Source organism: Puntigrus tetrazona, chromosome 22, assembly GCF_018831695.1.
Source record: "Puntigrus tetrazona isolate hp1 chromosome 22, ASM1883169v1, whole genome shotgun sequence".
Taxonomy (NCBI): Eukaryota; Metazoa; Chordata; class Actinopteri; order Cypriniformes; family Cyprinidae; genus Puntigrus; species Puntigrus tetrazona.
This window is the reverse complement of record NC_056720.1, coordinates 6,047,694-6,074,550: the sequence shown is the minus strand read 5'-3', so window position 1 is coordinate 6,074,550 and position 26,857 is coordinate 6,047,694. Positions and strand designations below refer to the sequence as shown.

Below are 26,857 nucleotides of genomic sequence, written 5' to 3'. Positions count from 1 at the left end.
TGCGAGTGTGTGTGTGTGTGTGTGTGTGTGTGTGTGTGTGTGTGTGTGTGTGTGAACGCGAACACTAAAAGAGCGTCTCCTGACGGAGTTAGGGGCCGTTCACTCGTGACACACTCTTTCGCTGTCTGTTTGCTGGTGTATCCGAGATGTCGATGCGAAAAGTTTGGCCTCACATTTATATCATATGACAAGGGATATCACAAGACAGGCGAAAGCAATACGCCGCTGAAAAAAAAAAACAGCATATGCTGGTTAGGTGTGTTTTGAAGCTGGGAGGCCGGTTTGAGCTGGTTTAAGCCGGTCGGACCAATTTAGGACCAGCCCATTAATAGAATGTTCATAAACAGAGCCGTTTAGTTCATTCCTGAACGAATCAGCGGTTCGAACGAATCGAATGAATGAATGACTCATAAAGATATTTAGATTTAGTTTGCTGTTTATCTTTCATTTAAAAAAAGAAGACCAAGTAACTAAGCTGTTTTGGACTTTCATCTCAAGCTTTTTGGACTATTTTGTTTGTGCTTCATATTTTATGTTGGGCCATTGTAGCCTAAATGTCTGTGTGCGATAAATTCTGTTAAATCAAATTATATATATATATATATATATATATATATATATATATATATATATATATATATATATATATATATATATATTAATTGAAATGTTTATTTTATGAAATGTTTAAGACATTTTATATTATAGTTTGTTTAAATGACTGCATGATATTACATTAAATATTTGGACTATAAATAAAACTGTCGTTACTAAAAAAGTGTGGAAAAACATAGAGGAATCAATTCACTGATACTCGGACACCGCTGGTCGCGCAACACGCTACGGAAAGCTGTTCGCTATTTATTGTCTTTCTCTTATCACATTCGATTCAGACCGAGAGCCAAAACGTCGTTTTATTTGCCGTCGCGCTGTGGATAACCGCTGGGGGGGGGGGCGTAGGCGTTCGAGAGCCGTTAACAGAACCGAATGTCATGAAAATCGTTCGGTTCCGCTATGTTTTCTCCAATTCCGATCCCCAGCCCCGCGCGCACGACCAAACGCGTCCAAAAATGTCAACCGTGTCTCATTCGTCGCGTATTCTCTCATCCTCGCGCGCGTGTCCTTTGTGCATTCCCTAAAAATATCGGCGCACACACACACACGCTCACCAGCCCCCACTTGCCGGCACGCACACACACACACACTCGAGGGCAGCAATATCCTAGCAGAGATCGCGCTGAGCTATTAGAGCGCGCCGCCGAGGCCCCGAGAGACCGGCGCTCTCTGATTTCCTTTCGCAGCGCAGAATAATGCAATCCTTTCAGCCTGCCTCCCTCGCTCGCTCGCTCGCTCTCTCTTCCTCTCTCTCTCTCTCTCTCTCTCTCTCTCTCTCTCTGAGCTGCATGCGGCGCTCTGAAAGGCCCTTCGCAGAATTAATTAGTGTAGAGGTTACCTAATCCGCCAGAGAGCGTTTTTCCTGCCTGCCCTCCAACCAGAAATGTGCGTGTCCACGCCAAACCCCTCTCAGAGATGGGCACAGCGTTGACCCTTGGAACACACACACACACACACACACACACACACACACACAAAAACTTTCCGACAGCTGCAATAAAGTGGATGCCCGGTCTGCCCCTGAATATAACACGCCCTACCGAAAGCTCTGCTCGTCGGCGACACCGTTTGCATTGCAGTGAGCGCGCCTTCTTTCCGGTATGCAAAAATGAACGTTACGTGGGCTATAAACAAGTCGCTTTTTTTTAAGATTGTGAAGCAGTCATGATATAGCCCAGGCTATTCCTCGAGGCCACTGGAGAGGAACCAAAATATAGGGCGAAATGTGTAATTTACGTGTAAATGTAGTGTATTGAGACTTCTGCGGTGCTTGGTCGCAATAAGAGAAGACAGCGAAACAACAGCGGCAGGAAGTAAACTCTTAATTCGATTTCCGCTATAGGGAAACTGGTTTTTAAAGAGAGCTGTAATTGTTTTTAACGAGAACCATATAAAGGCGTGAGCTCCGATGGCGTCGGTCGGCGCTTTACCTGAATCCATTCGTTTTATAATATTTTGTTTGAGCAAACTTTGCGTTGAAAACCGCTTTACCCATGATGCTGTGCGACAACGCTGCCTTACAGGTCACGCGCCCCAACGAGTCGCAAGCGAATGCCCGCGAAATATATTTTTTTAATAATTAAAAAAAAAAACCTATCATCTTAAAGTTGTCCCATTGCGTTAGAAATGAATTGTGCGTATGTTTTATGAGAATAGAAGCCAGACTTTATTTTATTTTATTTTATTATATTGTTACGTGCATTCTCGGCGTTTCCACAAGAGGCGCTGTAACTGTAATAAATTAATTATATATATATATATGTCTAGTGAAATTAAATATATGACCATCACTGTTAGTAATAATTAATTATTTAATTAAAATATAATATATGTGTATAAAATCATTGTATGCCCAAAAAAGGGTGGAATAAAGCGTCGCGTCAGTGTCGACGCGTCTGTCTCCCTCTGCGCGCGCTCTGATAGTCGAGTCCCGTCAATGTCACAGCTCTGACTAATAGATAAAGAGCGGATTAACCGTCGTAACACGGAACCAGGGGAAGGGGGAGGGTGTAATTACCAAGCCTAATGTAATTTAATTGTTTTTTAATTAGATGGCCACATTTCTTCCCTGCAGTCCAGCTTCCGCAGCGCCCGGCCGTACGCGGCTTTGTCCGCGGTCCCGATATCCGAGCCACGTTTGACACAGCTAGAAATGGCCAATAAGTCATGTTCATCTCCGTATTTCTTTAAAAACAACTGTCATCAGCGCTCAAAGACGTCGATTAAAATCCATTTAAACGACTCCTTTTCTTACATTTATAGATTTCATATATTTTGTACCGTTTTAATATTAGATTGGGGCGTAGATATTAACACATTTACAATGCTTTAACTGTTTCACATTTTTTTGTAAAGTCTGTTGCCGAGTCACTGCGGGTCGTGGTGAAATCGCTGCACATTTCGTGGTTTATCGCGGGTTTCCACTGAATTCACACGTCCCGTGTAAACGAGCTGTATGTTTTTAATCGCTTATTTAAAAAAAAAAAAAGATGTAATAATAATCGTGAGCACTCAGAAACGGACAGTAAAAAAACAAAAGTCCTTTGTGCGTGATTAACTAGAGTAATTAAGACCCACACCTCTTCAGTTCAAACAGTTGAACGATTGCATCTGAAAATAGACCACCAGCAGTCCATTATTGTGCCTCGGATACAAAAACAATGAATGCACCCAAACATTTAAAGGGTCATACTCTCTTGTTGAGTTATATATATATATAGCAATATTAGGACAAGAGTTTTGACGAAAACATTGTGGCCCACAGAAGAGCGCATACAGATACAGATTTGAATAGTGACATGAAGGTTTTCACTTTTGGCCTAGGCGTTCAAGGTGTATGATGTATATTAATTACTGACCAAAACCATCTTTATTATTTATTACATATTCGCAACATCATGTCTCTGCGGCTATATAGGCTGGTCTTAGCCGGTCGTTCCATCTGGCCTACCAGCCGGACAAGCTGGAAATGTGGCCAAAACCCTTCTAAAACCAGCCTGCTCACCAGCGTAAACCAGCTAAGACCAGCCAACCAGCCTGTGCTCAATATATATATATTGATATCTTAATAAACAACGCCGCCTGAAGTCTCTCGGGTCGCTACATTTGTCAATTTAAACCAACAGCGGAAACTTTGGGACATCACGTTAGGCTACCATGACAACATGAATGCGGAGAGCCCGATTTCGCTAAATATCTACTCAACCCAGCATAGATGGGAAACTTGGATCGTATTCATTCGAATTTCAGCCACGTCTGGGGTATTTTTTTTCTTCAACTGTTCAAGATTTGACGCCGTTTAAGCACACTGAAAGCAGACTGGCTTACTTTGGTTATCTTTGATAGCGATTGGTAATATATGCAGACAAATATATATATATAGTTTTTTTGGGTGGTGGGGGGTTTCGCCCACATTTAGGGCAAACAAGTGGCTCAACTAGAACGCCTGTATCTAGATGTATGCGCCTGTGTAAACTTATGTTGAAAGCACATTTGGGCCTTTGGGTAAACCATTCCATTACAATCAAGCAGGGGATTTAAGTTTATAGGGCTTAGTAGAAATGAGCGTGGAAATTACATAAAGGAACGCCAAGGAACGTAAACCAAGCCTATAAGGTCCGTATTGCTATCAGACCAACAAAAACCTCCCTCACTCCAGCCTAAGGCCTCTAATTTCCGGTGAACTCTTCATTTCCTGTTTTGTCCAGCAGCGCAGGATGTGGCCGTCTCTCTCTTCTGTTGTATAGGGCTGATCCGACGGCAGAAATGTCGCTATGGAATTTAGACCTTAATCTCCGATTACGGTGATAAACATGGAGGTTTAATAATCTGTTTGTGCATTAATTAATCGGAGAAGTCCTATAACCTTACGCACCATTCGGTCTATCAACATACAATTATATTCCCAAAATATTTTTCAGAGTTTTAACTCATTTTTTTTTTCCCCAAACCCAGTGAGTAAACACGGCCAATCTAGTACATCTGGCTGAGGTAAGAAGGACACAAGATGCACACAATCTTTTATTGCCATTTATTTAAAGGAACTTTTTTTTTTTTTGTAAAATATAAATACAAATGATAGCGTATGTAATTACAAAGTCCGAACACTTCTCCAAAAAACAATAATAACACACGTCAGAAACAAGTTACTGAAATAGTCAACCCATTATTTACAAGTTCAAGCATGTCTTTGCCTAACAAAGCGTCAGATTAGTATTTTACAATTACTTTAATATTTTACAAAGAAAAGCCACGTTAAAATATCTTAATTTCTACTCATAAATAAGTGACTCGGTCAAAGCAACGGCTTGCGTACGGAGTACGAAACGGCTTTGTAGATTAGAGTTTAACACGGGAGACCGAAAAAATCCCACACTGGTTACTGGTCAACACCATAAAAACGTCTACTCCAGGCGAGGAAAATCGCTGACGAAGTGCGCTAATTAACTCTTGATAAACCGAAGGGGTTTCCGGCCTCTGTAAGTCCTCTAACGTTGACATCGCGATTAAAACCCCTTTTCAACCCGATTATGTATTTACAACATCGTAACTCCAATTATAAAATAAAGACCTGACTAAACAAGACAAAAAGGCAGCGCATATATATATATATATATATATATTTTTATTTATATTTATATATATATCTATTTATAATACACACAAATAAAATACAGTGACTGTATATATACTTATATTCCTATTTAGAAAACGCCTCTTTTAAACGAAAGAGTTCTTCGTTGCAAGCACGGCTTCATATCTCAGGGTTGGCCAGAGATAGTCTTCCAAATCTTCAGGTACGTTCTCTTTTCATATCTGCAGAATGTACACTATGTACAGGTTTGCATCGTCACCAGGAGAATTAGCATGCGAGAGGAGCGCGAGAGATGTTCTGAAACCTTCTCGAAGCCAAACAGAAAGATCAGCTGCACTGGGACCCAATTTCGCCTTTGGCTACCAGTCCAGAAGTTCCTTGAAATGTCAAGAACTGCCTCGGAATATCCTTTTTCTTTTGCTTCTAGTTCTCCACAGGTCTCCAAGGGTCTGTCCAAGAGTCAGTACGAGTACGAGTTTAGAAGCTCATGAGCGAGGTCTGGATACCGGCTCCCAGCGGTCGTCCAGGCATTCGAGCGACGACCCCAGCAGCGCCACCAGCTCGGCGCTGATTTCCACCAGATCCAAGAGTTCCTTGCTGTCGGGCATGAATCCCTCGAGCTCCTCCGGACACGAGAACAGCTGACTCAGAGACGCTTGCTTGTAGAACTCCGCCTCGGCTATAGTCACTACTTCAATGTGCGTGAACGTAGCGCGGAACGTCCTGGCGGACATCTTCAGGCGCTTGAGAACGTCTGAGAGCAGCAACCAGTTTCTAGGTCTGAGAAAGAAAAATTAGAGAAAGATGTTAATTGGCTGAAAAAGAGAGCGAGGTTTTCTTTTTTTATGCTAGTTTGCATCACTATGCAGTAAAAAAAATATTATTATATACGGTTATTTGATGCTTTTATTCATGGCGTAATAAAAAATAAGGCGGGCAGGTTGGTGTGAAGTTGCAGCATCCACTTAAGCTCCAAGGCTAAATGTGTCAGAGCTCTTACCCGAACTCATGGAAGTGCTTATAAATAGTACACCGAATAAAGATGACAATTCGTGGTATTGATGCATAAAAATGGACTTAGGCGCGTATGCTAAACGATGGCTAGGATGGTATCATATGCACGCCAAACTAATTTAGCATCACATGCATGCGCGGACTGCGTATTATATGCACGTCCTGTCATATATATAAGTCAAAGTACCGAAAGAGATTTCGTTTTACTTGGCGTACTATATATACTCGTTTTCAGCGGGCTCGTCAGAACGCGCGCGCAAAGTTAGAAACGCCGAAACTAGAAATGCACCGCGCGCATACGCCGCGTCAAAAGCTTGCCCCTGAACAGACGCGCATTCGGATAATTAGACAAAATTACACAATGATTCTCAAGGCCTTCGCTCGCCCAGGAACACAATGGGCTACACACACACACAAAGACCGTAGACTGAGCCTGTCAGACGCGCGCACACACATACGCAGCGGGGAAAGCAGTAACAGGCAGCGCTCAATCGATGGCACTTGAGGCGGTCTGTGGCTCTTGCGGAGCGCGGAACGCTGAATGGAGTGGGAGAGGGAAAGAGAGAGAGAGAGAGAGAGCGAAGGAGAGAGGGCGAGCGAGAGGGGGGAGGAAATGTGAGGAGAGCAGAAAGCCATTAATACTGCATCAGCCAGCCGCGCCGAGCAAGAGAGCGAGCGAGCGAGCGAGCGAACGAGGGCGAATGAGAACGGGGGAGGGGAAGGCCAGAGACAAGCGCAGACTGAAGATTATACACAACAGTGAGCGCGGCAGCTGAGCCTGGGAGCGAGACAGCGAGCGGGTGAGCGAGGGAGGGGCGCGCGAGAGAGCGGAGCGCGGTAACGGCGGAGCGAGAGCCTGTGTGGGAGGTAATTAGCTGTGTCTGTTTAGCAGCGTGTCACTAGACCGTCTCTCTCTCTCTCTCTCGCCGTCCTCGCTCTGTTTAAGCGCGACGGGCCTCGCGTCTTCGCGAACGCCGAACCAGCGTCGGCCCTGTCCGTCGGTCGACGCGCTCCGCTGCCGCGCGGTTCTTAAAGGGAACTACCTGTCGCGCGGGCCGAAGCTAACTCGCGTTAGTGTAAACCAACTACTCGTCTGGTCGCGTACAAATTTTGAATCGGCTTAAAAGGGACGGTCTTCGTAACAAAATGAATAATACATTTTGAGGAAATCCGAGAGCTTTTTGATCCTGCTTAGGCAACAGAGAGGAAACGGTACATAGGGCATCAGGGGTTCAAACTTAATTTGATAAAGCTATGACAAAGAAAACTTAGATGAGGCTGGTGTTCTGACGGAGAACCCGGATGCGCTGCGCCTTGTTTACAAAAAGAGGAATAGGCGTACATTGTGGTACTCTTGTGACTGGCAGAGTCGACTGATTCGGAGGACAATGAATCAAGTCCTTGCTTTGGTTTTGTTTTCATTGCGCACTGAATGCATTCTCGTAGATTTATAAAGTTAAGTTTGAACCACTGATGTGGGACTTTTATTGACGTCCCTGATATCAATCTGGGCCTTTGCTGTCTATGCGGAGTCAGAAAGTGCTTGGATTAATAAAAAAAAAAAATCTTCATTTGTATTCTGAAAATGAATGGAAGTCGTACAGATTTGAAAAAAAAACCAAACTATTTTTATGTTTGACTGAACTGTCCCTTTAATCTCTATTCATGAGTTCTAAGTTCAAATGGCTTCCTTCCTTTAACGATCATCTACCAGCATCGTATACAACTAGCTAACGAGCGGCAACTGTATATCAGAATTTACACACGATACTTTGAAGTGTGCATTACTTCATAAGGCACATTTCTATGCAATACTGTAATGTGCAGTTCTCTAATAAAGATCAAAATTTCGACCAACGATGATCAATGTCCTACTTGCACATAGAACCTTACATAGAATCTTATGCATCGTCCAACTTTGCGCAATCAACAGTAATCCGAACTGACGGGTGAACAATTAGAGGAATTCGGCACTTTAACGGTTCCATTTTTTCAATTACGAAAATTCTACTAAGATCAAAAAAAATAGTGTGCGAGTCTAACGACGGACTACAGATTTGGATTCTCACCCCTGCGAGAGAGACACCTGGATGTTGTAGCACGGCAGCAGTGGCCGGTCGGAAAATTCGAACTCGAAAACTTCTCTCTGTTCGTCGTCGTCTTCTCCGGGTCCGGGCGGGTTGGCTAGGATGTCATAACCAGACGAGTCGTCGGCAGGCTCTGTTAGTCAGACAGAAAGATATCGATTAGAAATAAGAGATAAAGTGTGAATTATGGAATCACACACACACACACACGCTCTCTCTGAGAGCTAGCAATGGATTCCGCTCCCATGATATCCTTTCAAAAATCCTTCCCGCCCTCCCTCTCCCTGTCGGATTCACGCCGAGACATGCTTTCGCGGCGCTGCTCTCACGTCGCTCTCTGAACGCGCTCTCCTATTTGCACTCTCTTCCATTAAGCGGCACCGCGGGAAGAGCTGCGTGTGAAGCCACTTCACTCGTTCGTGCGCGCTAGCGGCAAAACGTACGCCTCGGAGCGAAACAGGCGCCTCTACCTCTTTCTGTTGCGCTCCGGGTTTTTCCAAGGCGGCGCAAAGCTCCCAAAAATAGCCGCGCGGCTCCCTTCCACACCTCCCCTTCTCTCCCGGCTTTGTTATTCCAGGAATCCAAGGGAAAATGTGCAGTAGCAGTGGGTTTGTTTTCGGCCAGCTGGAGACGGGCCCGCTCACACACACACACACACCGAGCGATCTGCTGATATATGGCAGCCAGGGGAACTCTCGCTACGCAGCTAGAATTCGTTTAAAAAAAGAGCAATAAAAAAATGCTGCCATCTATTTTTGCCCCCACGGTGCCGACCCCACCACCCAGAGGATGGGGGATTTTTATATAAATACTTTCAAGAGAACATCAGAGAGGCAGAGGCACACATGGATGCTATTTTTCTGTTTTTTCAATTCTAGATCAATGACCGTCTACAAACACTGATGATTCACACAGAGATTTACCTTCAGGTGTTTACCTGTCTGTCTGTCTGTCTGTGTGTCTGTGTGCTTGATTCTTTTCTCGCTTCCATTGTTTCTTACGTCTGTTACTGTGGGTGATCTTTAGAATGTGTGTGTGTGTGTGTCTGATTCGTAGAACGTGTGTGTGTGTGAGATTCGGAGAATGTGTGTGTGATCGAGTGTGAAAGTGGTACTCACCGCACACCGCGCTGCCGTAAAACTCCCAGTACACACCGGGGTCATCGTCCGCTCTGCCCTGCAGGTCGGCAAAGTAATCTAGAGTGAGAAAAAGAGAGAGGAGACCATTAGTGATGTAAACAGGAAGCAACTACAGATGCACGGAATATTTGGCAGAGCCCCCTCTGTAATAGCCGAAATCCCTTACGTTCGCCAAAAAAAAATCTTCAAGCTAATATTATCATAAGATCGTGTTTGTCCTTTCAAGAAAATACATGTAAAAAATAATAATAACAAATCAATACACTAATAATGATTCTAAACAAAAAAAGTGCTAATTGATGGATATTGCTCCAAAGCTAGAATAAGATAAGACTAGGAGAATAACAACAAGTATCAATAAAAGAGAAAGAAGCGCTAATGTTTGGCCGACACCGATACGATGACCGATATATTGCGTAAAGGCTAAACGGACCACATTCTGCAAGCGGCAATGAGAAAATGGTCTTCTATAGACAGCAGAGGCTCTGCGAGAGTTATGTGGTTGCGCGCTCAGATGCCACTTGGCGCTGCGAAGCACAGCCAGCGGCGACGGGAGACGCGTTTGCCAGCGCAGCCATTAACAATTCCACCCAGAGAGAGAGAGAGAGAGAGAGAGAGAGAGAGAGAGAGAGAGAGAGAGAGAGAGAGAGAGAGAGAGAGAGAGAGAGAGAGACAGAGAGAGAGAGAGAGAGAGAGAGAGAGAGAGAGGGCGGTTGATTAGAAGGCTCCCACAGAGGGAAAACAAATTTGGGGAGGGTCTTTAAATCAGCGCAGCAGACAGCAGAACGGGACAAGCCTGCTGATTTACACACACACACACACACACACACACACACACACACACACAATATGCTGCCCTGCGCTTCCAGGCCGAGCTCTTTCCTGCCTCACGAACTCATGCATAATCAAACACACACGCAGCCAGTCAGTGTGAACCTCCACCATGTGACTGAGCTGCCCTTTAACTGGCAGCCCTGAAGCTAATCTACACACACACACACACACACACACACGTATACGTATTAAGACGGCTTTGTAGGAGAAAGAACTTGCGACTGCCGTCAAGAACAAACGCAGGCTGTGTACAAATTGTTTCGCGATGCCCTCTAGTTCAGCTCACAACTTTCAGACCATTAATCAAGCCGTGCCTCGAAAAACACGACTACTGTCAGTGAAAGAGAGAGAGAGCGTCTCCTCCGGACAGTCGCGGCGAGGCTACGCTCGGGCGAGAGGGGTCAGTGTTAACGCAAACACAGGAAAGGCCGTCTCGGTAAATGCCACGTCTCCTGCGATGCCATCTTCACATGCACCCGGAGCACAGCTTGTCTTTTTCCATGCGAACGTCTAACCTTGAGCGTTGAAACTTTACTTCTGCGCACAATGGGTGGCGAACAGCGCAAGTGACAAGGTCAGCGCTCCGCTAACGATAAACGGCGATGGTATTAACGACTCTTGAATGAAAATTCTGGGTTATTTTCAACACAAAAATGAACGGTCGAGATAATGACAGTTAGAAAACCGTCTTTGGTCTGGCAAGGTTGAGCATTACTTTGCACAGAAAGAAAAACAAACAAAAACTCCATCTGAAGCTATTTTTTTTTCATTTAAGATTGAAAATAATTCTGATGGAACGCCGACTCTTTAACTAGAACGCCTTCGGTTTCTTTCTCAAGCTTCACCTGAAGTCTATTTTAGCAGTATTCGGGTTTAGTAAGTGTACGGAGCGCCGCAAAAAGTGTGGATCGATTTAAGAAAAGCATAAATGCGAGTCGACCGCTAATCACTTTAACTACATCATCGATATATTTATCGATTGTTTGGGCTCCAAAGTGGCAAGAACGCACAAAAACTACATACAGCTGCTTTAAATATTCAGCGCGTCATTTTTAGACCACTAGTGGATTTGCAGTCTTTTGGGAATTCGCCATTTGTCAAATTCTCGAACCCAAAAAAATGATAAAATCGTACTACAGCAGGGAGAAAAAACACAGCAAGCTGTTTAAAATGGGGTCAGAATTATGTCAAAAGCTTCTAAAACCTAAAAAAAAACCCCACCCCATTTTACCTTAGTTGGCTCCAGATTAGACCCAGATTACCGATTCGATAATACGACCCAGCTTTTCCAAATATTGTCATGCGCGACAAACCCGCACACCCTTCAAAACAGACACGCCGCGCAAGACCGAATAAAGACACACATACGGACGAACACACACACATAATCTCCTTTCAGGGAAAGCTGATTTGCCGGTGCTAAAGGCTTCTCCTCCGCTCCAGCTGTTGCTTAGTAACCAGATAGCCAAGCGGAGCCGAACCTTCCACACTGCTACTGGAGGGAAATTCTGGGAATAGAGGTGGAAGAGAGGAACAGAGCGCTCTTACCAGACAGAAAACACTCCATTATGTCGCTGTGGGTCATCTTCAGCAAACTGCGGCCTGAATAGGTGGCTAAAGTTGGATCGGCGCCGTATGACAGCAACAGTCGGACCACGTCTAGATGATCGTTTTCCACAGCATCATGGAGAGGTCTGTTGGAAGCGGCAAAAAAAACTACAATTTAGACCGCAGCTTACATTTATTTTATCCATCGGATATTTGTTAGATTATGAAAAATATTCTTTTAATTTCCAATCCCAGAGTCTCTGACTACTGTTACAATGCAACAAAATTACCCTAACCTTAGAGAAAGTAGTACATTTTTACTATATATTATGTAAAAAAACACACACAAAAAAAACATGATCCATCCAACTGCCAATGTTTTAAAAAAAAAATTTAAATTTAACTTTCTTTGTTAATTTCGAGATTTTCTTTTTGCTCAAACAGTTCAATTACTTCACTTGTCCATAATTACCTTAATTTTATCCGCTGGCATCGGCCAATAAAACAGTCATTAAAACCCGTCACTGTCATTCATCTTTCCGACAGGAATCGTAACGCTAAACGAAATTGGATTTTTAAGTGTATGGCGAAGACAGGGATCTCACACGCCTAATCTGCTCTTCTTGCGGTAATTATCCGAGCTAAGATTCTCGGCCTCTTCTGTTGTTGTAAAGCCATTATTAGCAAACATATAATTACTGACATTGAGTGTGCGCGCGTCAGCACGTGCGCGCACGTGTAATTATCCGCGCCGCGCCGGCAAGCACATGCTCTCCAACGCAGTGTGACGAAAGCGCGGGAAGTCACGGAAACCCGTCCTGCATGCGAGGCTTTGCCGTTGAGGTGATGTTACGAATGCTTGTGTGCTTACCTGGTGCCGTCCTGTGCACTGCAGTTGATATCGGCCCCGTGCTCCAGTAAGTGCTGTACTATGGAAAGCCAGCCGCGGGAACAGGCCTCGTGGAGCGCGCAGTAACCCGCATTATCCCGATGATTCACGTCACACACTTTATTCTCCAGACAGTACAAAACCACCTCCTACAGCGAGCGGGAGAGAGACAAGACGAGCGGTTACTATGGTGCAGCGAGGAATGAAATTCATTAAACACCATTAAAGAGCGCGGAGAAAGAGAGAGACAGGCAGAGAGCAGACAGACAGTTCCGCCCAGAGCTGATTATTGATGTGTGAGGTATCAGGGGCTTTACAGACGAATCCTGCCCCAAGCCTGCTGTTCACTTTCTATACGAGACGCCTGAGACGGCACTGTGCGTGCGTGTGTGTGTGTGTGTGTGAGTGAGTCTGCAAGAAGCAGCAGAGTAGGAGCGACTTGAAAGGCGGGGGAAAAGTGAACGATGTTTGCCCGTGCGAAACCGGCTGCCACAGTGATGGTGTTGGCTACAAATTTCCATATTTTGCTGCTTAGATGCATGTCTAAGTCTCACCAGAAAAGCCTTTTAGCATCATCCCAAGCCCCCCCCAAAAAAACAGTAAAATGCTAAGGACATTGTTATACGGTTGCTAGGGTGTTTTCCGAATGGTAATATCGCTTTGTTGTTTGGAAGGGTTTTTTGAGCAGTCATTAGAACTTTGCTGTGTGGAGGAGGATCTCAAATGAGAATTTGAGGTTGTTTTGAATTGTGCCAATCTAGAACACCCTAGCAACCAAAAAGGAACGTCCAAACAACTGCTCAGAACACCCTAGCGACCACAAAGGAACATCTCTGCAATTGCTTAGAACGTTGCTTTGTGGTCACTAGAATGTTCTGTGAAACCATTCAAAAGACCCTAGAATGCTATCATTTGAGAACATCCCTTAATTTCGCCAATTTTTGTCATCCATCCGGCAAACCGAGCAAGTCTGTCAACACCGTAGGTTTACTCAGATTTCTGCGAATCATAGTAATCAAAGCACATAAAAAGTTGTCAGTATGTATTGTCTCATTCGCACTTCCCGCCAGTCCCGTCTGCTGGTTAAGAACAATGTCTGGAAGCGGCTGGAATTACAGAGAGCCCTTGCCGAATTAATTGGAGAGTTCTTCTGCAAGCTCGGGTTTAAAGGAACTCCCACATCCATCACCGAGAGCCGATTCCTCATGCAAGACGGCAACCAAAAAAAACAAGCGAGCGCGCGCACACACACACACACACACACACACACAGATGGGCTGGAGAGGGGAGGGCCGGTGTCCGCTCAGCGCTCAGACGAATGAGGGCATTAGGATTCAGGAGGCGTAGCACTCGCACTTCAACCCTGGCAGCATCTCAGAGAGCGCATTCAACCCTTCCCCCGACGGAGTCGCACAGTGGTACGACCTGCCCCACGCTGCTGCCAGCAGCTCTGCCTCGCGCTTCCCGCCGGCTCCGTATCCAGGATACGGCATGCCGCCGGCACGACTGAAAAAACCCCCAAGCCGTTAGCAGGGGCACCGAGCCATTAACGAGCCCAAACGGGAAACTCTCGCTCCAGTGCGGATGTTCGCTCCCGTCAGCCTGGAGAGGTGGACCAAAACACACGGAAGGTAAAACATACACACACACACACACACACACACCTACCACGCTCAATTACCGAAAGCGAGCCGCGGTTCAAGGGAGAATTTCTCTATTTCCGTTTATGTTTCCATCGCCTCATTCCCTTTCCAGCGAGGTCTCTCTCTTTCTCTCCTGCCTCAGGGAGTTCCTCAGTGGGGATGTTTGCAGGCAGGAGAGCTGAGTGTTACATTAAACAGACAATAAAGGCGAGTTACACAGCCTAGCGAGAAAAAAGATTTGTCGTGATTTTCTCCTCAGAACTGCTCTTTGCTGTAGCGTTTCCTCCCCCGCTGTCCCCTGCTAAAACGACTCCCAGCTAACAACTGCAATCAATGCATCATTCAAGACACTTAACCCCTTCACAACAGCAATCCCACAAAACAAGATGCAGGCCGGCTCAAGACTGAACCCGACGTGCAACCATTTTACCACAACCTCAAAGCCTAGTCAACCCAACCCACATCATAAAAAATAAAAGAGCAAGAACTACAGCTCGCTTGGGGAGAAAGACGCTCAGACAGGAAAAAGAAGGGGAAGCTTTACAAGGCAGACCTGAACTGAAACCAGTCTGGGTCACTGCTAGTTTGGAGTCAAATTCGGATGCTGGCAGCCCCCCCTTAAAACCTGTGATTCAAGTTCAAGCTCAAGTCTAGAATTTCAAAGCTTCAAACCTTCAGACTCTAAGGTTCCATAACTCTAAGACATCTGATAAAACACTCTAGAACTCAGAGGCAGTTACAGAACTTTCAGGTAGTTCTGAAAAAAAAAATCTAAAGTAGAGCCCTTTTGATCAATTCGTAAAGTGCGAAGCAGTCGGAAAGGGGCTTTCGATTGCAGTATGAAAAAGATTCTCATTCGGAGGTAGATGAGAAACCTTTGCAGAATGGGTTATATAAGAATTCCAGAATTCTAAGACAGCTACGATTTCTAGAGTTCACGGGCAGTTTGCTCAATGTTTGCGTCACAGAATTCTAAGACCGTTCACATGCAGTTTAGTCACATTCTTATGTAGCTATCGAATTCGAAAGGAAATGACTCATGTTCGAAAATGGAGGCAGTTATCGAAGAACTTTAATGCAGTTTTAATTCTGATCGACCATTCTAGAATGGCATCCAGCATTCTAGAACTGCATACTTTGAGTTCTGGAATTCTCAAGCGGTTTACAGAGAGTCCAAGAGTTTTGGATTTCTCCAGAATTAGTTCATTCTGAAATCAATTATAAAGCTGTTTCAAATCCGAGAACTGCTATAGTATTAAAGCAGTTTTGTGTGAATTTTTTTTTAATGTGTTGCGGCTGTTTAATGATCCTCTGGCTACGCACAGTGCTGACGAATGTTCTAATTTTACACGCAACTCAGGAAAAAACAGCCTTCAGACTGAGCAGACATCACGTTGCATCGGAAAGTGAGCGGCTAGGGAGAGAGGCAAACAAAAAAAAAAAAGCGCGACACAAGAAAGAAAGAGCAGGATATGCGGAGGGGGAAGAAGGAGCGCCGCAACTCCCTCAGCGTGGTTTTAATTGAGAGAGCGATGGCTGGAGTGGGAGTTCTGATAACAGAGGGAAAAGGGTTGAGGTGGCCTCCACAGAAGAAGTGCATCATTAACGGATCAGGAATTTCCCTGACAGCCGGCCAGGACAGCGCCGAACGCTCAGGCGAGTGCGAACGCGTACATGCGCAAACGTGACATGTCTCACCGAGCCAGGCCTCGCAAACCAGTTCGCTTTTACGTTACGTTACACCTAAATGGTAGGCAACTCAATTACAATCCGGTCAGAGAACTTTGGTAAATCTAGTTACTAGAAGAGCAATATTTGCATTAACCCGGTATCTGTAAAAAAACAACGACGACGACGACGAAAATAACTATGCGCCCTTTGTACCGGAAGTTGCGTGTAGTCAGCCAATCAGTTTTGTCCTTGCCAAGTTGAGAAAATGCGTTCCAGTTTTATGCACGATACGCATCCGACAGTCGGCGAGCGGACTTTGGGCGGTCTGGAGGCGTCTGTGGCCGAGACTGTGAGATATAACTGCCGTTGCTCTGAGAGTTGAAGGTCTGTATCCTGCTATTTGCTCAGGCTTGGCAGACAGTGACAAAACAGGGCGCGACACACACACACACACGCCTCACTGACCCTCTGTATACACACGCGCGCGCACGCACACACACTTTCTGGTGGTTACTAAACTGCAAACATTCACACGTGAACACTATTGCTTTTAAAGAGATAGATCACCCAAAAAAAGATAATTCTCCATACTACGACTTCGTGTTCCAGAGGACGTTTCTGCTTTTGACCAGGCAACGCTGAACTAAAACGTTTCTCTAAATATCTTCTTTCGTGGTAATAAAGGTGAGCTTTCGTTTGGGGTTGGACTACGCCTTAACTCAGCCTCAAGCTTTGGCTGTTTTCCCCAACTAAATTAATCAGAGAAAGAGTTTAGATCAGATTAGGTTGCAGTCAATGCATGCGACCGGGGTTATTTCAGGTCACAGACTGTTTTGCGGTCGTCGTTTAGATCAAAAGATCCGCTTGCACGGAATCCTTAGTACGCGGCCTTGAACGGACAGCCTGACCGGCGGACACGCTCATGCAGTCAACTGTGGAAAACACGCAGGTTTTTCCACTTGCGCTCGGTTATTGCCTGAAATGCAAGCCAAAATGACTCAATCACACACGCGCACGCATACAGAGAGAGAGAGAGAGAGGGGGAGAGAGAGAGAGAGAGAGCTCAAAGGCGCCCGGGCGTTTCAGCGAGCCAAGAACGGTTTGTTTTGAAGGTGCGAGCCCATGAGAAAATGGAAACGAGAGCGCGCGCAAAACTACGTGCCGTTTGCATGTTTACTGCAGTTGCGCTGGGACCGAAATGGAGTGCCACGTTTAAGTGTGTGAACTCTCGTTCTCTAGCGCTCTGAGACACACACACACACACACACACAAACGGAGCAGCTGCCGCGGTCTGTGTTGAAAGGCTCGGCCGCGCAGTCATGTCATATTTCCGAGCTCTGGCAGCGCCGCGGAGCTGCTCGTGGCTTAACACACACACGCGCGCACGCACACACACACACACAGAGAGAGAGAGAGAGAGAGAGAGAGAGAGAGAGAGAGAGAGAGAGAGAGAGAGAGAGAGAGAGAGAGAGAGAGAGAGAGAGAGAGAGCGCTGGCAGCTCAGCGCGTTGCTCGCGGCTTATCTCTCACACACACACAGCGAGAGAGCGGCTTCCTGTCTGAGGCAGGAGCGCAGGAGGGGAAAGGAGGGGGACGGAACGAACGAAGACTAGAAAAACAAGCCGCTGTCGACTGACAGAAAAAACACACACGCGGACGGAAGGTCTGTCCCCACCTGCTAAGGGCCGTCGTGAGGGTGTAGAGAGGGAGGGGAACGAGCGATCGAGAAAGAGAGAGAGAGAGAGAGAGAGAGAGAGAGAGAGAGAGAGAGAGAGAGAGAGAGAGAGAGAGAAATGAGGAATACAGGGTGGGAAGGATTACATTTTATCTCGCTTCCTCTGACACACACACACACACACGCGCCGCACGGATCGGCGCCGAGTGCCCTCCGCTGCGCGCTCCGCCGCTCCCCCACCGTATCTGTGGCGCACGCACAGCCCCGCGAGAACAGCCGCCTTTAACCGATGTCACCAAGCGCATTTATAAAGCCATTAGAGCAGAATTAGACCCCGAGCGCCAGCGGGGAAAATCACAAAGCCCTGAGACTCAGCGGTAACGAGAGCCCACGCTCTCGACAAGCGTTCGAGAAAATCCACCGCGAGCGGAACACTCCAGCTCTCCGCGATCCGGGAGAAAAGCTCATTAGGGGGAAAAAAAAGCTGTTTAGCTATTAGTAAAAAAAAAAAATAGTTTGGGTATTATTAAAATACAGTTCGGCTATCCGTGAACGGTTAAGCTATTAGTAAAAAAATATTTTCGGTGTTGGTTCGACGTTAGTTTATCTATTAGCGAAGAACAGGTTAACGTTCGCACGCGGCCTGTTTTTAAACAGTTTAGCTATTCTCACACACGGTTTAGCTGTTTCCAAACGCTTCAGATGCTCCTAAATTGTTGGTGTTTATGCGCGGGTTTAAGATTCGCTATAAGCGAAACTATTTGGGTTGCAGATGCGTAACACGTGCTCGAAAACCGCGTATTTCGTGTACGCCAAAAGTCCATTTTTGCGTATCAGTACCACGACTTTTTTATCTTGCGTACTATTTATACGCATTTTTTTATATACGCATTCGTAAGAAAAATTTAGCTACACTGTAAAAAATGATCGTCATTTTAACGACAAAAACTGATTTACTGTAAATTACTGTAAAATGTACAGGAAAACTGTAAAAAATGTGCATTTCAGATTTACTTTGAATTTTATGTTTTTTTCTTTCTTTTCTTATCAGTTATGTTTATTAGGGTTGTGTGTTGTTAAATTAATGTTTATTGCATGTTCCAGTTTAGTGTTTGTGTGAACGGCACTGTTCATATTTATGTTTGGTTCATGCGACTTTTGGTGGATATCAGTGCATTTCAAAACGAATAAAACTGATTTCAGTACTTTGATTAATCTTACGGCAGTTAATGAAATTACGGTATTTAGCTGTAAATTTATTGTAAAACCATAAAACCTAAAATGCTATCATATTTTCAAGGTAAAAACCACAGCTACCGTTTTTTACCGTAAATTTTACGGTATTTTTTATTTTTATTTTTTAAAGTGCAGGCTAGTAGACAAAAACGAAGTTAAACAGTTAAAGAAAACTCTGGGTTCAAATCTAAATTTCATTTTTAACAACAAATTCAAAACGTGCAAAATGCCAGTTCTTACTGTTTTTGTGGGAACTGTCTGCCTTTTTTGTGGTTAGATAGAAAAACCACCCCCCGTTTCTGTGAGCCGTTAATGGCGGGCGTTAGTTTGGGCGAGGAGAGATCGGGAGGTGCGCGGAACGGGCGGCTAATGGCTTAAAACAGCACGTGTTTAGCACCTTCAGCCGAATGATTAATTAACGTGGAGATTACGGAGAGCACTTGTCAGATCGCTGATTGGACCTTAATGGCAAAGAGCCATTCTGCCTGAGAGCAGAATTACCGACAGAGTCTAGCAACCGCAGCAGAATGAGAGAGAGAGAGAGAGAGAGAGAGAAAGAGAGAGAGACAGAGAGAGAGAGAGAGAAAGAGAGAGAGAGAGAGACAGAGAGAGGGAGAGAAAGAGAGAGAGAGAGAGAGAGAGAGAGAGAGAGAGAGAGAGAGAGAGAGAGAGAGAGAGAGAGAGAGAGAGAGAGAGAGAGAGAGAGAGAGAGAGAGAGACAGAGAGAGAGAGAGAGAGAGAGAGAGAGAGAGAGAGAGAGAGAGAGAAAGAGAGAGAGAGAGAGAGAGAGAGAGAGAGAGAGAGAGAGAGAGAAAGAGAGAGAGAGAGACAGAGAGAGGGAGAGAAAGAGAGAGAGAGAGAAAGAGAGAGAGACAGAGAGAGAGAGAGACAGAGAGAGAGAGAGAGAGACAGAGAGAGAGACAGAGAGAGAGAGAGAGAGAGAGAGAGAGAGAGAGAGAGAGAGAGAGAGAGAGAGAGAGAGAGAGAGAGAGAGAGACAGAGAGAGAGAGAGAGAGAGAGAGAGAGAGAGAGAGAGAGAGAGAGAGAGAGAGAGAGAGAGAGAGAGAGATTTGATTTTGCAAAAATTTTTATTACAAACCACAATAACAATTACCAAGACAAAAACAGTACACAACAAACCTACAAACAAAACACTAGAGCATCTTCAGACAAAGTGCACAAAGCCCCATGAATGCACCAGATTTGTTCAAAAGTCACCAGATCGAGACATAGCTTTATAAAAGTGAAAATCAACCAATACCCTGGACTTAACAAAAGCCAGGAAACACACGAGAACGTCAGACTAGAGCTTTGTTCAATTCTGTTTTTCCGAATGTAAACAGCCAACTTTGCTTGTCCTAAAATAAAATTTAACAAGTGACAGATAGCACGCTTTCTTCCTGGAATATTTAAAACCCAAAATAAAATTTTCACTTAAGAAGGTTTCGTTAAACCTACAAAAGAGCTCATTTAGCTTCACAAACAGGGTTTTAGCCTAAAACAGTCCATGAAAGCATGAAAAACAGTTTCTCTTTGGAGACAGAAAGGGCATTCAGGACCCACTCCTGGGTTCATCACTGAAATAAAAGAATTAACGGCAATGGCACCATGCAAAACCCTCCATTGTATGTCACCTACTCTCTTTGACAATGGTGGTTTATACAAAGATCTCCATTCGGGTTTTACATCACTGCTCAACTTTAAAACAGAACGCCATGGTGTGTCAATTCTGCTACCAATAACTTTCTTGTTAAAAACCAGCACACAAGCTTTGTACAAATTTTTGCTTTCGCTTGACAAGAAATCTAATAATAGGGAATCACGTGAAAATAAAAACTCTTTGTACTCTCATCAAGCATGGGTTGTACAAACAAACAGGGAAAGAATCCCAGGATCAGGGCATTAACCCTGCAAAAAGTCCTTTAACATGTGTTCTTCTTCAGCAGTAAAACATGTTCTTAATTTGGTCAAAAGAAAAGGCAACAGATCTGATGCCCAAAAACTTGGAAGCTGTCTCCACCTGTCCAAAAAAAGATCCAGTTAGTGTTAATAAATGTCCCAAAGTAAAAACCTTGGCTTTCAGAAGGGAAGTGCTGAAACCGAGTAGACTGCATCGTGAAGCAACGTCCAGACGGGCTCCATGTATCAAAGGCTCCTGCAACAACCAGTAGAGTGAGGAGAAGTTCTCAGTCTTATAAATATGAAAAAAACTCCATACTTTGAAGAGGTTACGATAAAAAACAGGCAGTTCTGATACATCCAGTTTAGCAGGATCCATTAAAAAGTGCTTTATCGAGCCCAAGGCCTCCAAGTGTTCGTAAAATAACGCAACTAACTGTGCGCCAGCTGCAGTCCGTTGAGCCATCTAAAAAGCTTTGTAGAAACCGTAAACGGAAAGCAGCCATTCTACTTTGCAGGTGAATAACACCTTGCCCACTTCATTTTTGGGAGATATAAAATACTCTGTGGGATCCAATGTAGTTTGTCCCAAAAAAAATTAACAAGAAAGGCTTGAATTTTAGCTAAAAACTGTGGAGAGGGATCTACACAGGCCAGCCTATGCCAAAGCGAAGAAGCAACAAGATTGTTAATGATGAGAGTCCTCCCTCTATAGGACATATTTGGCAACAACCAATTCCATTTATCTAATCGGCCTTTGACCTTTTCCTGCACCCCTTCCCAATTTTTCTGTAAAAACTCATCATCCCCAAGTAAACTCCCAAATATTTTATACCTCCCTTCTCCAACACAACCCATCAGGAAGACGAGGTGGCCCATCAGACCACTGACCCAGTAAAACCGCATCACTTTTTTGCCAGTTAACTTGAGCAGAAGACAGTGTTCTAAAATCTTCAAATAAGTTAAGCAAAGACTGTGCATCGCTTTCCTTTGCTTATGAACACTACAATGTCATCAGCGTATGCTGACAAACAAACTTATTATTAAAACTGGGAAAATACAAGCCACATAACTTGTTTCTTATTTGTTGAAGTAGAGGCTCTATGGCCAAAGAGTACAACATTCCAGAGAGGAACAACCTTGTCTAACACCCCTCAGAACCCAAATGGAGCGCATAAACCACCATTAATTTTCAGTGCACTCAACGTCACAATAGAGCACTTTAATCATGTCCACAAACTCTTTGCAGAAACCAAAAGCTGCCAAAGTATTCCAGAGATAAGAGTGCTCAACTCGATCAAAAGCCTTCTCTTTGATCTAAGGATAACAAACCACAACTCAGATTTAAAAATTTAGAAATATGAAAAATGTCTCGAATTAAGGAAATATTATCAACTATAGATCTACCGGTACACAATATGTTTGGTCCGGATGGATGACCTGCTCCAACACTCCAGCCAGTCTAGTAGCCAAAACTTTGGAAAGCAGTTTGTAATCGCTGCAAAGAAGTGAGACAGGGCGCCAGTTTTTGACATCAGTGAGGTCCCCTTTTTTGGGATCAGAGTGATAACCGCTTCTCCGACAACTCAAAGGCAACCTGCCCTCTGTCAAGCTATCGCTGAGTACCTCAAGCAGATCATCTCCAGCTCTGACCAGAAAGCCTTATAAAAGTCGACTCGGGAGGCCATCCACTCCTGGTGCCCTCCCAGACTCCATGCTTTGCAAGGCCTTGAAGAGCTCTTCCAGGGTCAACACTCCTGAGAGGTCAAAGTTAGCCTCTTCTGAGACTTTCGGCAAATTATCAAAAAAGACACTTTCCGCGCCATGCCCTGAATTAATCTCACTTCTGTACAGGTTCTGATAAAACATAACTGCTCTCATACGGATATCGGCAGGATCAGACAACAACACTCCATCCTCAGAGCGAAGTGCATAAATAAAACGTTTCTGCCCATTCTTTTTCCATGCTGAAAAAGTATTTAGAAGGTACATCCATCTGATCGATACTTTGGAAACGTGAACGGACTAAAGCCCCTGTGCTCTACTCCCAGTAGATCTGTTAGTTGTGCTTTCTTCTTAGAGCAGGCTTCAAATGCCTAGCTTCACCACTAGACTGGGCTAGATTATGACACTCAATAATTTCTTTTTCTAACGATTCTAAGGACAGAAGTAGCTCTTTAGTAACGTTGTGAGTGTACTGTTGCGAAACTGCTTAATTTGAATTTTACCAAGTCCCACCACTGTTGTACTGAATGAAAAGAGCCTTTTGTTGCTCTGAAGCTTTCCCAGAAAAAACTAAAAGATTCTTTAAAAAAATTGTCATTTAACAGTTTAGTGTTAAAGTGCCAATATGCACTCTTATGTTTTACTGAACACAAAAAAATTACAATGCACCATGCTGTGGTCCTAAAAACCAACCGTGTGATGTAACACTTATTAAAAATGTTAAGATGATGATTAAAACTGTAAAACCTATCCAATCTTGCCAAGAGATAATATTATCCGTGTATGAACCCAAGTATACTGTCTCTCCTTGCCATTTAAAGATCTCCAAATATCACATAATTCATATTTTTTATATAAAATGGATAAGACGATTAAAGTGAGAACATGATTCCTGAAATTTAGCTCTGTGCAATTAAAATCACCACCTAAGAACAGAAATTCTTCAGAACAACAATTTTGTAAGGTGGAAGATAGTAAATCTAAAAAAACTAACCTTTCAACCGGTACAGTTGGAACATACACACAAATAAAAACAAAAACATAATTCTAAAACAGCTCTGACTTTTAAAAGCCTACCTTTAACAATTTCATCAATCACATATGATACAGACTAAAATTCTTTGCGAATAAAATAGCCACTCCTCCACTAACTGAAGTGTTGTGACTTAACACAGAAGTGCCATCAAATTCCCTCATCCAATCAACAGCATTGTTCAGGTCACTGTGAGTTTCTTGTAAAAAGTGACATCAATGTTTTTCTGTTTTATTGTTTCATATATTAATGCTCTTTTCTAACATTCCTTGCGCTCATTGATATTAAAAGTGGCTAAATGTACTACACTCATAAATAAAAAGAAAAAAAAGAGCAAAGACCAGTCCTGCTCCTAAGATTAACCCGTGTCATTGTCTAAAGCAATGTTAAGACTCCTCACAATTTTCTTTAAACGATACACTTTTTTATTTGTGAATGAACCTTCTACCATTAGACTTCTTGCTTTATCAACAAACTGTTTTAAGTCAGGAAAATATTCCTGCACTCAGTTTTTGGTTGATCTGAGAAATAATTTGATATCTTCAAGCTCATAGCTCCGTCCAATAACCTCATTCTGAGAAAGTGTCACACTGGAGTCAGAAGACTCTGCATCGCTCTCAGAGATCCTCATCGTCATGCATTTCTATTTTTTTGCTTACTTTAGCATCTGGTACTTCATTACTTTTCTTTCTTTTTGGGGCATTTTAAAAATGGCTTGTTCTTCTTCCATTCCACAGCACTTAGCTATTTCACACACATTTTCTGAAAATGCTCTGAAACCCTGTCAGCTTGTCCATCTCCAGTTTTGCCCCATGTCACATTATCTGCGTCCTTACGACCCTCATCCCGAACGTATCTCGGCGTGTGTCGGCGCTGAGCTCCTCCACCGTCTCACTGGAAGAGGCCGGAGGAGACGCTGCCGCTGCCGGCGTCACCGAGCCCTCTCCCCGGGCTCCCTCAGCCTCACCGCTAACCCCCGCAGAAGATCACCACTCCCGGAGCGCCCTCCTACATTCCTTTCCTTTTCTGCAGTTATTTCTGGACAATTTCGCATTAGATGACCAAAGTCCCGCAGAAAACACTTCATCTTAGCGGTGGTCACAAAAACAACATAATCAAAATCACCAATTCGAAAATTTAAAGACACATCCAGATCAGCATCATCATTAATGATCATGAATCCGCCTAAAAGAAACAATATGTTTCAACAGAGGAGAACTACAGAGATCGATCTTTTAATGGGTGAAACCAGCTTCCCGTGCAGATAAAGCTTGGGTTAAAATAAGATCACTCACAAAAGGTGGCAGATATGGTGACTTTCTTAGCAGAGAGAGAGGAAGAACGATGAGTTCTCCTTTAACGATTATACCATGCTCAACAACCTCGTTAGCTTTGTCTATGCTGTCTAAAAAATAACGATAGATTCGAGAGGCTGAGAGCACACTCCGAGCCCCACTACCTCACCCACTGCCAGGCAAGTTCTCCTCCACACTCACCGCTGACGACCTTCACAGCGTGGCGTCGCGTGAGAGAGACATGCCTCCTCAGAGAAGAGCACGCGGCCCGAAAACCAGCAGACTACCGCTAACTATACAGACAGAGATAGACAGAAAAGGAAAAAAGAAAAGAGTTTCAGAGCACTCCGCTCACACTCGTACACCGAGTGAGAGAGAGAGAGAGAGAGAGAGAGAGAGAGAGAGAGAGAGAGAGAGACAGAGAGAGAGACAGAGAGAGAGAGAGAGACAGAGAGAGAGAGAGAGAGAAAGAGAGAGAGAGAGAGACAGAGAGAGAGACAGAGAGAGAGAGAGAGAGAGAGAGAGAGAGAGAGAGAGAGAGAGAGAGAGACAGAGAGAGAGAGAGAGAGAGACAGAGAGAGAATGAGAGAGAGACAGAGAGAGAATGAGAGAGAGACAGAGAGAGAGACAGAGAGAGACAGAGAGAGAGAGAGAGAGAGAGAAAGAGAGAGAGAGAGAGAGAGAGAGAGAGAGAGAGAGAGAGAGAGAGAGAGAGAGAAAGAGAGAGAGAGAGGAAGAGAGAGAGAGAGACAGAGAGAGAATGAGAGAGAGACAGAGAGAGAGAGAGAGAGACAGAGAGAGACCGAGACAGAGAGAGAGAGAGAGAGAGAGAGAGAGAGAGAGAGAGAGACAGAGAGAGAGAGAGAGAGAGAGAGAGACAGAGAGAGAGAGAGAGAGAGAGAGAGAGAGAGAGAGACAGAGAGAGAGAGAGAGACAGAGAGAGAGAGAGAGAGAGAGAGAGACAGAGAGAGACAGAGAGAGAGACAGAGAGAGAGAGAGAGAGAGAGAGAGAGAGAGAGAGAGATGGATAGTGCTCTTTCACACACACACATAACGATAGGTTTCAATCAGCACACAAAGGCCAGTTTTGTCTGAGTCATAAAAGAGGGAGGCAACAACCAAACAAAGTGTAAATAAGCAGCATCGTAACGCAAGAAAGACGTCAGCGCTGGCGGAATGTAATGAAAGAGTGTGTGTTGCAGTAAAACTCTTGACTTGAGAGCTAAAGGGAGGTGAAAAGACGCAAACAAGCGAACAAGAGACGCTGGGGGAAGGGAACTACAAACGTGTGTGTGCGCGCGTGCGTGCGTGTGTGTGTGTGTCAAAGCACGCAGTGGTGATGGAACTGCTGGCCACTTCAAGCACAAAACTTAACACACACAAACACACAGCGAGGAGCGAAGCGCAGTGGAACATCCCTAGCTGCAAGAAAACGAACCCACAGACACATGTGGATGCACGTAATAGACGGAACGAGAGAAAAGCGGAAAACGGCAGATGGGGGTGAACGGATGAGGGGGCGTAAAACTAGCTCGATTCCGACGCCACAAAAGGGTGTTCTATTCTGGAACGGCACCACTGGCTCAATGCAAAAAAAAAAACGCTCCGTAAAACGCAATAAGAAACTTTCCCTTTCGGTGGAATTCAAGGCACCACTGCGGAGCAGGAGAGGAAAGGGGGGAGGGCCGGGGAAGGAGAGAAATCATGCGCTCGCAGCAGTAATCGCTCATTTCCTGTTCTCCGTGCCAGTCCTTTCAGACGCACTGCCGGAACTAATCCAGCTCCCCATTAATCTGCCCAAATTGGACACGGAACGCTGCGCCATTCCAGAACCCACGGAACCACCGTATTCCAGAACTGTGGAACACCGTCAGATTCCAGAACAGCGACGGAGTCTGCTAAATGAGATTAGTGCAAGTATTGTTGCGTTACAAAAATTGCGAAAATACTTCATATTTGT

The 26,857-nt window shown here is 44.5% G+C and overlaps 1 protein-coding gene across 1 annotated transcript in view; it reads right to left on the bottom strand.

Annotated features, from left to right (window-relative positions):
* Window positions 1–4,630: 4,630 nt before the first annotated feature.
* The window catches only part of bcor (BCL6 corepressor), a 47,915-nt gene continuing 25,688 nt past the window's right edge, over window positions 4,631–26,857 (bottom strand). The window contains 5 exon segments of the mRNA XM_043222542.1: window positions 4,631–5,989; window positions 8,293–8,443; window positions 9,429–9,506; window positions 11,832–11,977; window positions 12,703–12,869. Coding sequence (XP_043078477.1) covers window positions 5,695–5,989; window positions 8,293–8,443; window positions 9,429–9,506; window positions 11,832–11,977; window positions 12,703–12,869 — 837 coding nt within the window. The 3' untranslated portion in view covers window positions 4,631–5,694.